Source organism: Nanorana parkeri, unplaced genomic scaffold, assembly GCF_000935625.1.
Source record: "Nanorana parkeri isolate BGI_ZX_2015 unplaced genomic scaffold, ASM93562v1 scaffold300, whole genome shotgun sequence".
NCBI classification, from domain to species: domain Eukaryota; kingdom Metazoa; phylum Chordata; class Amphibia; order Anura; family Dicroglossidae; genus Nanorana; species Nanorana parkeri.
In genome coordinates this window covers 1104625-1118533 of record NW_017306568.1, presented here as the reverse complement: position 1 = coordinate 1118533, position 13909 = coordinate 1104625, and the positions used below count along the sequence as shown (strand labels likewise).

The 13909-nt window shown below is 45.1% G+C and overlaps 1 protein-coding gene across 1 annotated transcript in view; it reads left to right on the top strand.

Moving 5' to 3' along the window:
- The first annotated feature begins 10774 nt into the window (after nt 1-10774).
- Nucleotides 10775-13909, top strand: part of MEOX2 (mesenchyme homeobox 2) — an 82388-nt gene continuing 79253 nt past the window's right edge. The window contains exon 1 of the mRNA XM_018557732.1: nt 10775-11343. Coding sequence (XP_018413234.1) covers nt 10842-11343 — 502 coding nt within the window. The 5' untranslated portion in view covers nt 10775-10841. The remainder of the gene's footprint in view (nt 11344-13909) is intronic.

Below are 13909 nucleotides of genomic sequence, written 5' to 3'. Positions count from 1 at the left end.
ATAATAATAATAATTTCTATTAGTATAAACATTTTATCAAATATTTACATAATATATAACACATAGGGCATTACACACTGTTAATAAGGCTAAAAAATATGGCTGATGTCAATAAAGTTTGACCTCTCACAACTCCAGCAGTTTTCATCCGAAAAGGCAAAACAAACTCGCTCTGGGGCAACTGTGAGTCATTTTAAAGCCCGGTTCACACCATCTCCATTGGGCAGCACTGACAAGGCAAATTGCCTTATGTCCTATTGTTGCAGCTCCCACCAACACGCTGCGTTGGTATGCGTTTAAAGAAGGTAGGATTGGTTTTATCATAATGCAAAGCTTGCTGTGACGCGCTACAGCGCACCCAAACACAGTGCAGTGGAATGAAATGTTATCTTGTGACATTTCAATAAACTTAAAAAAAAACAACCTTTGTGATGCATTGTAACAATTCTTTGTGCCGCCCCCTACATAGCGCTCCAGCAGGCATGCGGTGCTAGGTGTAAGGCGTGCCCACAGAGGAAACAAAAAACGTTTCCCTCAATCACATTTCTTGATATTATATTTAATTCTCCGATGCACAGATAACATCGCTGTCCTGCCTCACAGGCATGACATTTATTGACTTACCAACCTGCCATCTCAAAATCAGCCACAAGATGGCGCTGCAGAGAATATATCTCTATTTGCAGCAGAGTGTTTTTTTCTATGGTAAGTTCCCAGCCCAAGAAGAAGTGAACATGGACACTCTGGGACTCAGACTCCATCTTGGGACAAGGAGAGGAGGATCCAGTGCCATCCTGAGCACATGTTTAGAGAAAATGCCTGAAATCCCTCTAGGCAGCATCGCTGGTAGGGATGGACTTGTTTATGTATATATTTGGGAGTTGACACTCTATTTGCATGTTTCATGTATTGTTTGTATGTTTCGTGTTTTTTTCACCAGGAGGGTTTAGCTGCATGTCGAGGCCACAGGGTAACGTATAGCGGGGACAGAACAGTTGCACCGCAGTGCACATGTACTTGTCCATTAGAGGCTTATCTGCAAAAAATTGCGCCCCTGGTATCCTGCCCAGCTCCCGGCATCCATTGACGTCACTGGTTGCCGGGAGCTAGATGGGATGCCAGGCAGAGTATCCCAGGTTGTTTAGAGCCGGACGGGGAGATGTGTAAGGGTCATACCTGGGATGCTCTGGCCAGTGTCCCGCCCACATACACATCTCATCTGGACTATGAGAAAGAAAACATTTTGTAAATTATTTTTAGTCCAAAACATAACAGGAGTGATGTCCGCTTGTACATTCAGACAAAAAGTTAATTTGCCAAATCAGCAACTTAACTCACTCAGCAGAGTCACTGCTGGGAGGGGGGAGCAGGGTGAGTTAAGCTGCTGAGTCATTGCTCGGAGGGTGGAGTTGGAATGCTGAGTCACTGCTGAGAAGGGGAAGCATGGTGGGCTGGGATGCTGAGTCACTGCTGGGAGAGTAGTAAGGGTGAGCTGGGCCAATGCTGGGAAGGGGGGGCTGAGATGCTGAGTCACTGCTGGGAGGGGGGAGCAGGGTGAGCTGAGCTGTTAACTAAGTAACTAGCTAACTTGACTTCAGTCCTTCTGCTGTATACTTTAGGGATGAATTGCAACACAGTGCTGCACCCATAGAGGTCAGTGAGGTCAGCTGATACAAAGGAAGAGTCAGGTAATAATGCTTGCTGTATGTGATATTACATGTACCGTATTTTTCGCTCCATAAGACACACTTTTTTTCCCCCCAAAAGGAGGGGGAAAATGTGCCTGCGTCTTGTGGAGCGCATCCCGACACCCGAGACATGCAGTTTCGGGCGCCGGGCGAGTAGTTTTTTGTACATTTAGCCCTGCTGAAGCAGAGCTAAATGTACAGTAGGAGCCACTGCTCGTTTAATACAAGTGATCTGATTAGATCACTTGTATTTAAACCGAGCAGCGGCGACGGCGATGGCGATCGAGATCACCATAGAGCAGACAAAGAACGTCTAAGAACGACACAAACTAGCGTCCTCCCCTCATCCTAAGCTCAGTATACCGCGAGCAACAGCTCGCGGTATACTGAGACGTCGGAGCGGATCCCGACATCGATGTCGAGATCCACCCAGCTGCGTGACTGACAGCTGGCTCTGCCTATCTAAAGTCAGAGCCAGCTGTACCCGCCCCCCTCCCCCGCCCGATCCGCCAGTCAGCGCTGGTGGATCGGAGCGGGGAGTGGGGAATCCAGCCCCTCCCCTGTCACGGCAGAGAGCCGTGCCAGGATCGAGAGGTGAGCTCACTTCCCGATCTACTAAGCAGACCTGTGACAGTCTCATATTCCCAGGTCGGCTAGAACTATGAGGTGAGTGAAAAGCTCTCACCTCATAGTTCTCCTTTAAACTGCTCTGTGTGATCACTGAGAACCGTGGCGCTGTAATCACAACGCCACCTGTCGCAGCGGTCACTAACTGCAGCTTCTGTCATAGAAGCTGTGACAGAAGCTACGGTCTGTCGAGTGCTCCATAAGGCGCACCGGACCTCCCTGCGTCCTATGGTTCGGTGCGTCTTATGGAACGCAAAATACGGTAATTGTTTTGGAAAGGGATAGACAACTGCAGTAAACAATGTTTTTTTTTATATCAGGCACAAAATAATTCCTTTGATGTTCCTGCCCCCAATAGTCACTACCAATCTGCAAATGAAGGGTCACAGGAGCAGGGAATGGAATGGTTCATGATGTTTAAACTGGCCACATGAGTGTTACAATGGGAATGGAAAGTTCATGGTGAATGTGTTGTGTGTGGGATCACCTAAAATGTAATCCAACCATACAAATCTGCTGACTGGACAATCTGGATATTTTCAGATATGTGAGCAGATTGTAACGTGTGTGGCGGCTGTACAGCTTCAGCTGAACTCCAAGCAAACCGCTAAATAAACAGATGAAACACATACAACATACGGGAGCTGCTTTACCTGAAAAAGGAATTGTGATCCTGTCTGTCCAGTCCTGAGATTTACACGGCTGTGTCCAGGGTTGTCCCTGGTATAACCTCTGCCTCAAGCACGGGGTGTTGGTGGTTTCCTTCCAGGTGCGGGGTGGGGGGGTTGGGGTCTGGAAGCAGTGTGTGTTGATGGGGTTGATGGCTGGCGTCCTCGTGGTGCACTTCCCAGCTCTGTCTGACATCCTGCCCAACCTGCAACACCAGCAAACTTCCCCCCACCCCAGACCTGCACCACTGGCACCCAAAACCAAACCCCAACCTCCACCACCAGCAAACCTCCCCCCACCCCAGATCTGCACCACTGACACCCAGTGCCAAACCCAAACCTGCACCACCAGAAAAACCTCCCCTTACCCCAGACCTGCACCACTGGCACCCAGCACCGAACCCCAACCTGCACCACTAACAAACCTCCCTCCACTCCAGACCTGCACCACTGGCACCCAGCACCATCCCCGAACGACATGCACTTGCACTGCCATTACACACACATCCCCACCTCAGGCAGCGAGAATTGTAGGGACACCCCTGTCGTAAGTACAAATCTGCATGGGGGGCTCTAAGAAGTTGAGGGGCGGGGCAGAAAGAAGTATTCATTCTTTAATTGTTAATTAACCTTCAGGAACATAGTTCACTTATCAAAAGTCTGCCACCTGCTGGATTGTGTAATGTTTATATGCATATGAAACGGTAATTATTAATCACCTTAAAGACAGCGTGTTATAAGGGGTCGGCTGCACATGGCTGCACTGAAAGACATCTTTTGAGTTACAGACAGTGTCCTACCTTATAACCAGCCAGTCATGTAAGAATGAACTCCCGATTGTAGGGAACAATCTCACTTTCTTAGCTCCGGTTGTGCTAGATAAGCAGTCACCGTTAGTACAGTAGGAAGTTTTTTTAATACAAATTAATTTACGTCGGGATCATTTGTTTTAAACATCTGCATCTGATTTCCTCCAATCTGCGCTGTGACCTCGCTCTCGCTGACGCAGCAGTTAATACCGCTTGTCACACCTCCAGAGATTAAGTATCATGCTTGGGAAAAAAATCACAACAGCTTTTACTGGCAAGATACGTCTGCTTTTCAGTGACTGAGTCAGTTTTATTGTATGAAGATAACCGACCTCAGCCGAGGAAAGGAGAACTCGAATTCCAGACAGAGCGAGGCGAGCTGAATGATTTTATCCTTCAAAAATCAAATTCAATTATCACTTTGATTAATCTTCAAAGTGACACTAAACTCAAGCGTTAAATCTAAAAATACATTCATGTTCCTTAAAAAAGAACTATGGGGTAAATGTTTTCCCCCATAGTTCTCCTTAAGGGTCACGGGAGGACATATACTAGTGTCCTCCCGTGACCCAAAAGCTCAGGATATAGGGAGCTATAGCTCACGGTATACTGAGACGCCGCAGCCGGGACGGATCCCAACATTACTGTCGAGATCCACCCAGCTGCGTGAGTGACAGCGGGCTCTGCCTATCTAGAGGCAGAGCCAGCTGTACCCGCCCCCTCCCCCGTCCGTTCCTCCAATCAGTGCTGGAGGATCGGAGCGGGGAGGGGGGAATCTCTGCAGGGAGCCGTGACTGACAGGGAGATGATCGAGAAGTGAGCGAGCGATGGTATGTGTTAGCTCACTTCCCGATCTATTGAGCCGACGTGTGACAGTTTCATTGTCACACGTCGGCTCGAACTATGAGGATGAGTGATTTTCACTCACCTCATAGTTCTCCTTTAACTATTAGCAAAAATGTATCTTATTTGTGTATCACTCGGCTGTAGATCCTCCAATCATCTCTGAATTGGTGTTGACACTGTCCTTCCTTCTGGAGGGGGGCTACTTTTGTTCCCCATGGTCCCTGTGTGTGTTGTAAAGTAGTCACCACTCCAAGCTAGCTCCCGGGATGGACTACAATCTCAAGTTTAGTTTATTAATTTGTATTGAGATTGTAGTCCATCACAGGAGTGAGTTTGGAGTGGTGACTACTTTACAACACACACAGGGACCATGAGGAACAGAAGTAGCCACCCACCAGAAGGAAGGACAGTGTCAGCACCAATTCAGAGATGATTTGAGGATCTACAGCCGAGTGATACACAAATAAGATACATTGTTGTTCATAGTTCAGGTACTTGAATGCATTTTTTAAGATTTAACTCCTGAGTTTAGTGTCACTTTAAAGCAATCCTGAAGTATCACATATTCCAGGGGCTTGAAGGACATTCCACAGCGGGAGCACACTCAGTGCCGGGACAGACCGGGTGCTTTGCCATACACTTGGCTTGCCTCTTGGGTTAGGATTTAGGATTTTGACTGGGGGTTAGTTTACAGGTCAGGGGTAGGGTTACGTTTCTGGAGCTAGAAAGGGATAAGGTTGCAGGCTAGCGTTACGTTCAGGGTTGAGGAGTTTAGCAGGGGTTACGTGGCAGGTTAGGGGTCAGGTTCAGGTTTAGGGTTTACTAGTTAGACGCGGGTTAGATAGCAAGCTAGATTTAGGTTCAAGGTTGAGGATTTACGCAGGTAGTTAAGGGTTCGGTTCAGAGTTAGGGTTTAAGAGTTAGACATTGGTTAGCTTGCAGGTTAGGGGGCAGATTCAGGTTTAGGGGTTAAGAGATAGATGCGGGTTAGCTTGCAGGTTAGGGTTCAGAATCAGGTTTTGGGTTTAAGAGTTAGATAGGGGTTAGCTTGCAGGTTAGGGGTCAAATTCAGGTTTAGGGCTTGAGTTAGACAGAGGTTAGCTTGAGGGTTAGAGTTTAGGTTCAAGATGTGGGTTCATGAGTTAGACCCAGGGTTTATTCAGGATTATTTTAGGCTTAGTGATTAGGGTTTAGGATTTAGATAGAGGCTTAGGGTTTAGGGTAAGGATGCAGGTTAGATTTAGAAGTTAGTTTCAGGGTTAGTGTTTAGAAGCTGGATTAGGAATTGAGGTTAGGCTACAAGTTAGGTTAGTTATAAGATTAGGGTTTAGCAAGTTGGTTAAGGGTTAGGTTTAAGGACAATGATGGCGAACCATTTTGAGCCCGAGTGCCGAAACTGGATCACTAAACCAACTTATGTATCTCAAGGTGCCAACCCTGCAATTGCAACCACTACATGCACTCAGGTGGTCTGTACGGGCTCTCAGGGGGGGCTGTGCAGCTCTCAGGGGCACTGTTTGAGCTATAAGGGCTCTCAGGTGAGCTCGGCAGGCTCTGAGGTGGTCTGTATGGACTCCCAGGGGGGCTGTCAGCTCTTAGGTGGTCTATAAGGGCTCTTAGGTGGGCTGTATTGGCTCTTGGGGGTCTGTGCAGCTCTCAGGTGATCTATAAGTGCTGTTAGGTGGGCTGTGTGGTCTCTCAGGTGGTCTGTACAGGTTCTCAGGGGAGCTGTGCGGCTCTGAGGTGGTATTAAGGGCTCTCAGGTGGCGTGTATGGGCTCTCAGGGCAGCTGTGCAGCTCTCAGGTGCTCTGTATGGGCTCTCAGGTGGTCTATAAGGGCTCTTAAGTTGTCTCTAGGGGCTCTGATGTGGTCTGTATGGGCTCTTGGGGGCTGTGCGGCTCTCAGGTGGTCTGCAACTGCCCTCAATGTGCCTGCGCGGCATCAAGCTCTCTGAATATCGTTACTGCGTCTGCTTGCCCATCAGTTCAGCAGAGCAGCAGACCTGGGCTCACGTGCCTGCTCTGGCACACGTGCCATAGGTTTGCTACCACTGGTTTAGGAATTAGGTTGAGGTTACCTTGAAAGTTAGGGTTAGGCTTTAGGACATAAGTTAAGGGTTAGGTTTAGGGTTAAGAAGTGAGGGTAAGGGTTAGGTTGTAGGTTAGGGGTTAGCTTCAAGGTTAGGCTCTAGATCTTGTGTTAAGTGTTAAGGTTTGGGAGTTAGATTAAGGGATAGGGTTTAGAGTTAAATTAAAACTTAGGATTGGTGGTTGGTTCTAGGCTTAGGGTTTAGGAGTTGCAATTCAGTGTCTACAAGAAATGATTGCAGTGCTGGTGTAGAGGGAAGAGGGGAAGCCTTTGGTGGAAAAAAAACCCATTGTCAATCTATTCAGAAAATGAAGGTAGCCTTCTAACTGGAGATGAGGAACAAGTGCAAATCTCTATTAGAAAAATAAGAAAAAAATGCAAAATATGGAACACATCGGTACTGTTGAAATCTCTTCTGCATTTATTACCATGATACAATGGAAAGAGTCACGTATAACATGTAAATAACACTCAGCTCAAAGGTCTATTAAGTCTAATCATCTCTGGGCTGTGTACAAGATCATAAGTTGTGCCCCCTTTCCCTTTCCTGCATCCAGATCTGTACATACAGACACTTTGCAGCATCCAGTGTGTATGCGCCCTGATCCGGTTACCCTGGACTAAGTATTTTTGTCCAGGGTCTGCTTAGAGGCACTGATCAGATGTAACTGTTCATGTATAGATAGATACATTCGATCAGCACCTCTCTATCCAAGCTTCAACCATAGAATTGTACCTATCCAGGCAGCATTTTGAGTAAGTACAGATCTGGATTATCACTTAGCACTATAATGAAGGCATACAGGAACACCACCTATTCAGGTTGACAGAGGGTGAAAAAGTAATAGAAATTAACGGGTTATGACTAAGAGAGTTTGGGTATGTGATTGAGTAATTGTGGGGGTAATGTGGAATAAGACATTGTACAGACATCATCACTGCTAGAGCCTGTCCTTACATCAGAGCCCCGCCCTCGCCCCATTACATGAGGAGCCCCTAGTTCATATCAGAAGTTCCCCCTTCACATTAGGAGTCCCCCCTTGAAATCAGAGTCCCTCCTTTACATCAAGAAACCCCTGTTCATATCAGCAGTCCCCCTTTATAACAGGTTCCCCTTGCTCACATCAGAGCCACCTCTTTATATCAGCAGCATGTCATACCAGTAAAATTACATCCTCCCAATTGGCCTGAGATTGGAATACCTTAATCTTCTCCTTACGCTTGCTGAGGCAGGCTCTGGAATGTGCTACCCTTGGGCAGGCCACACAGTGCCCTTGGTTGCCAGGATGCTTTTGGTTTGCAGATTCCTAGCAACCAATGGTGAGAAGGGGTGGGGGGGCCTTGTGCTGGAGACTACTGGGGGAAAGATGGGAGACCACAGGCAGACCCGGCTCACCCAATGTGTGTGATGAGTATACAGTGGGCTCCATCCCCCTTGGGGGCCACCACACACATTGCTGATACACCACTGTCTGGCCATAGACATGTGCGATTCGTTTCGTTCCGAATCGAAATTCGGACGAAATTTCGGAAGATTCTAATGCATCCGAATTCCGAATTACAGCAAAACGAATGCAAACGAATCCGATATCCCCATTTTCCCGAAATTCGTTAGCGGTAGTCCTGCCGAAATTTCATTTATTGGAGCAAAGTGACATTAGAAATTTTTTTTTTTTTTACAGTCTGCAGAAGATGAAAAAAAAAGCGTGAGGTTCCCCCCCTTTAGGTCTGGTAGGAATGTTAGGAGGAACCCTCCCCCAAGTTAAAAAACAAAAAAAAAGTGCGTGGGGTTCCCCCAAAATCCTACCAGACCCTTTAGGTGTGGTAGGAATTTTAAGGGGGAATCCCCCAAAAATGGGGGAAAAAACCCCCTAACAGTGCTACCAGACCCTTGATCTTGTTACTTGTACCCCTACCCATTCACTAAGGGGTTAAATCAAATAGTTAGTAAAAAGTCCAGACTTTTAGATAAAATCCTTTAATTGAAAGAAAAACAAAGACTACATTTTTGACTATTCCTTCAATTTAAAAAAAAATGGCTCCATCGATGTAATCCAGCGTCAATCATGATGCAGGACCCCCGCCGACCCGATGAAATAAAAAAAGTCCCGCCGCACGACCACCACCCGAAAGCTGACACACATAAATTGGGTCAAATCAAAAAGCTATACCGTGGGATTATATATTATCCACTCTTCCAAAGACCTCCTGCTTTCCAGCTCCCTCGTCAACTCCTCCCATGCTTGCCTCCAGGACATCTCTGGAGTCTCTTCCATCCTCTGGAACTCTTTATCCCAACCTTTATCCCACTCTGACTGCCTTTAGGCGATCCCTTAAGACTCATCTCTTCAGGGAAGCCTATCCCACCTCAACCTAACCACTCAACCATCACGTTCTCAAACAATTTATCCCCACACAGCTACCGCCTCATGTATCACTTGCCCCTCCCCTTTTAGATTGTAAGCTCTCCATCTTGAAGCACATGGGGCAGAAGATTAAATTGGGTGCAGGTTTGTCAGGAGGAAGCCCAACCTCCCTTAAAGCTGCCGTTGTGATGTGCGGGGTCCCTTGTGCGTCCCTGTGCCTTTATAGGAGGTTGGGCTTCCTCCTGACAAACCTGCACAAACCTGACGAACCTGCACCCAATTTAATCTTCTGATAGCTCCAAGACTCTCTTAGAGTTAGGACCGCACTATATAGAGGTGCCTTGATGTGGCTGTGCAGCTTTGACATTTTCTGCAGAAGACGTATATCTAAACCTCTGCTTTTAACCTTAGTAGTTAGACAGGTTTGTTTTGCATGCTGGCTGGCGAGTGTGCTGGGAAACTTTTTGATGTTTTACTGTTTGAAGCCCTTCCATGTGCACCTTGCTGTAAAGCTGGTAAGGACTTGACGAGTGCGTTTCCTTACATTGTTAAGCGCTGCGCAAACTGTTGGCGCTATGTAAATCCTGTATAATAATAATTATTGTTATTAATATAATTATTATTATTATTTGCCGCCAAGATCGCTTCTTAATCTATTGTTAAAATTTCTATAAGAGAAAAGAAAAAAACACTTGTCACAGCGACGTCTGCATGATAACCTTGTGAACCTTCCCTGTTTATCTCTTCCTGTGCATAAGCCCGGTCTGTGTTTAGGAAGTTTTGGAAAAAGTTTTGGAAAAGGCAAAAAAAGACAACAAAGAATACAAGATACAAGAATCTTAAAAATTAAAACATTGATGCTTTTCATTTAAAGTATGACACCCAGGCACTGACACCCAGGCACTGACACCCAGGCACTGACACCCAGGCACTGACACCCAGGCACTGGCACCCAGGCACTGACACCCAAATACTGACACCCAGGCGCTGACACCCAGGCACTGACACCCAGGCACTGACACCCAGTCATTGTGTGAAGAACTGTAACAGTGTAGGAATGTCATGTGTGTGTGTGTGTGGGGGGGGCGGGGAGGATTTCTTGGAAATTACTTTTATAATATTTTAGATACAATGTTTAAAAAAGCAGAAGAAGGCTTCATCCATGACAGCTCAGGCGCTCTGCATCAGATCCCACGACAGCCCCCAGCCCTGTCTCCGATGACTTTGGTTTGTCCTGTTGGAAGTAGTGACAGGTAAGCTGGCCGTTGCTGTGTATCCAGAGCTTGGTCTTTTTGGAGAGCTGGGAGCGGTGCTGGTGATGTTGCAGCATTGTACACAGAGCCGTCTTAAAGTTTTGGAGAGAGCTTGTGGTCAGTGCTGTGTTGCTAAGCCAGCCCCCCGGCTCACATTACACACTATTTATATCCTCTGCGAGCTGTTTCCCCCTTAAAGCAGCTTCATGGGACCACCTTCTGCTGCCTTTAACCTCTCCTACTCTTGACATCTGAGTAGCTCACAGAGAGCAGCTCATCTGGGTCAGTGTAGAGGGTTTAAGCCTAGGAGACCGGCCACCACTGAGCTGAAGACCTGGATTATCTGCAGCGCTGCTGCTGTTACTGTTTGGGGCGGGAGGGGTAACAACAAAAAAAACCACATATACCATTTTACAGCGAAAAAGTGACAGCCGTGTGGATTCTAATCCCTTTTGCTGACCTTCCGCCTCGCAACGTTTTGAAACTTCGCATGCCATGGAACACACGTTGTTCGGCTGCCTTCGCAGCCCGCACGCCGCCTCGCAAGGCTTGCACCCCTTTTCCCAGTCGTCCCTGGCCCTGCATGGAAGATCCGACCACATGTCCTACCCCGACCTCTCCACGTCTTCCTCGTCTTGCATCATCGCCGGCTACCCCAACGAGGAGGGCATGTTCGGTAGCCAGCATCACCGAGGCCACCACCACCACCACCACCATCACCACCACCAGCAACAGCAGCACCAGAGCTTGCAGTCCAACTGGCACATTCCCCAGATGTCTTCTCCTCTGGCCTCGTCCAGGCACAGCCTCTGCCTTCAGCAGGAGTCGGGGCCCCCAGAACTAGGAAGCAGCCCCTCTATTTTGTGTTCGAACGCCTCTAACTTGGGCAGTAACAGCTCTTCTGGTTCGGCTTGTGCAAGTGGGGACTATGGCAGGCAGACACTCTCGCCTTCCGACATGGACAAGAGGACGGCTAAAAGGAAAAGTGACAGCTCAGGTAAGAGAAAGGTGACGGTGGATGGGGACTGGCATCCCAAAATCCTAGAACCTTGCAGAGGTCCAAAATTGCAGCACTCATAGCAACAATGTAGCAACAGTTTATTGGTCTAGAATGCCAATACTCCTTCTCCAATATACTGTCCAGTCTATCTATCTATCTATCTATCTATCTATCTATCTATCTATCTATCTATCTATCTATCTATCTATCTATCTATCTCTGTCGGTCCTCTATTTCCATCCGTTCATCCTCCAGTCATCTATCCATTCTTTATCCCCCTCAGTGTCCCTTCAACTATCCAATATCTATCTATCTATCTATCTATCTATCTATCTATCTATCTATCTATCTATCTATCTATCTATCTATCTAGACGCTAGGATTCTTCTTCTATGGATGTATCTATTTATCATCTTTCTTTCTTTCTTTCTTTCTTTCTTTCTTTCTTTCTTTCTTTCTTTCCAGCTATCTAAACACTAGAATTCTTCTTCTTCTATGAATGTATTTATTTATCATCTTCTTCTATCTATCTATCTATCTATCTATCTATCTATCTATCTGTCTGTCTGTCTGTCTGTCTGTCTGTCTGTCTGTCTGTCTGTCTGTCTGTCTATCTATCTATCTGTCTGTCTGTCTGTCTGTCTGTCTGTCTATCTATCTATCTATCTATATATCTATCTATCCTTCAGGAATACTTCTTCATGGGAGGAGAAGTACTTCTGCCTGTTAGGTAAGGCTTGTTGGTCAAATTTTGGCTGATAATGCCACTTATAAAAACAAGTCAGAAAGACAATTTTAATGTTTAAATAAAAAAAAAAAATCTAATATGATTACATACATCAATACCGTGTATATCTATGTGATGAGTGATTGGAACATTGCCTGCCATAATAACCCGGCACAACAGGCTTATGAACCAGCGAAGAAGAAGGGATGCAAACTGAAAGCGCTGGGCGCGTCCTGAATGTTTGAAAATTTGACAATAACACATTTGGAAAGATGAAATGAAACGTTAGTTTGCACCAGGAGTAGAACCTGTTTTATTTGCTATTGCATTCATTAGAATTTTCATTGTAGTACCCTAAGGCTCTACCCATGCCTCAACAGGTGTGGGGTCCATACATTCTGTAGTTCATTAGGCGCCGACTGATACCACAAATGGGATACTAATTAACAATATAAATAATGAACAAGTAAGTTGGTTTACCCGTCACTGTAAAGCTGGTGCAGCGTTTTCCGTAACTCACATTTTTTTTTTTGTCAAAAATATTCAGTTTTTACATGCAACACTGGAAGAAACGTATAAAACTAACACGCGAAGAAGGTACATTTCTGCGATATATCTTTTCATTAAGTTTTTATTTTTTATTACATTTTTTATTATGTTTTAATTTTTTAATTTAATTTTTATTATCATTTTCTTTCTTTCTTTTTTAATTTTTTAATTATGTTTTTATAGTTTTCTATGTATTTCTATCAGGGAATCATTTCTTTAATATGTAAATATATACCCACATATTTTCATAAATCGTTTTTTTGTTTTTGTTTATAAAACGTGATTTTTTAACTTAAAATGAAATACTTAAATTCGGGGGGAAAAAAATGAAATTCTGGTTAATAAGTCAGAAATGCATTTTTTTTTTGCCCCGTACCTTGTGTCTCATAACGCAACCAATATAAACGTGACCCTAATCCTGTTTGCAGTTACTTACATTTTTAGCTGCCACTGAGTGATTTACGCATCCAAAGCACACAGCACTCTATTGACCCCCACCCCCGGACTTTTTAAAACAGGCTTAATCTTTGCATTAATTATCCTATTATGGCTGGAGTAGACCACCATTAATGTGCCATTACATATTTATTTTTGGGGAAGTTATAAGTAGGGACAGGGTCATTTTTTAAAGTAATGCATGTTCTGTGTTTTCATTTATGTCTTGGAGTTTATTCAATTAGGTATTATAGTAAACTCTGGAGTGCCCTTGATTTATCTGATGATTAGCAGGACATTATTATGGTCTTTTTTTTTACGGGAATTAGGCTAATGACTGAAGTCATTAACTTCGGTAATATTCTGTAACTGTTTGTGAGACGTCTAGCAATGGGACATTTTTTGGGTGGGGGAATTGGAGTTCTATGATGATCGTCGTGATAAATATTTCAGCTACTGCTCTGTAATTAATACGACAGCCTCAAAGCTATAGCAGGCGGGAACATTTCTGTCGAGGTTAAAATCCTAAAATCATAAGCAAGTACCCCGTTAAGAAGAGAACTTTTAGCACATTCAGAGAGTACATTATATAATGTCTATCGTATTCGGGTCAATTTACTAAAAGAGTTGAGAATTTTTACCAAATAAATTGTAGCTGTGTTTTCTTGGGACACTCAGTCATGTGCGGATTAACAAAAAATAAATAAACAGGAATTAGCTTTTCACATGATTGGTTTATTTAGGTGAATCTTAACTCAATTTATTGACTGAAGATTTGTTGCACCTTTAGTAAATCGGTCTCCACGCTTCTAAAAGACACAGAAAAATTATGAAGACAGCTGACGCCAAATC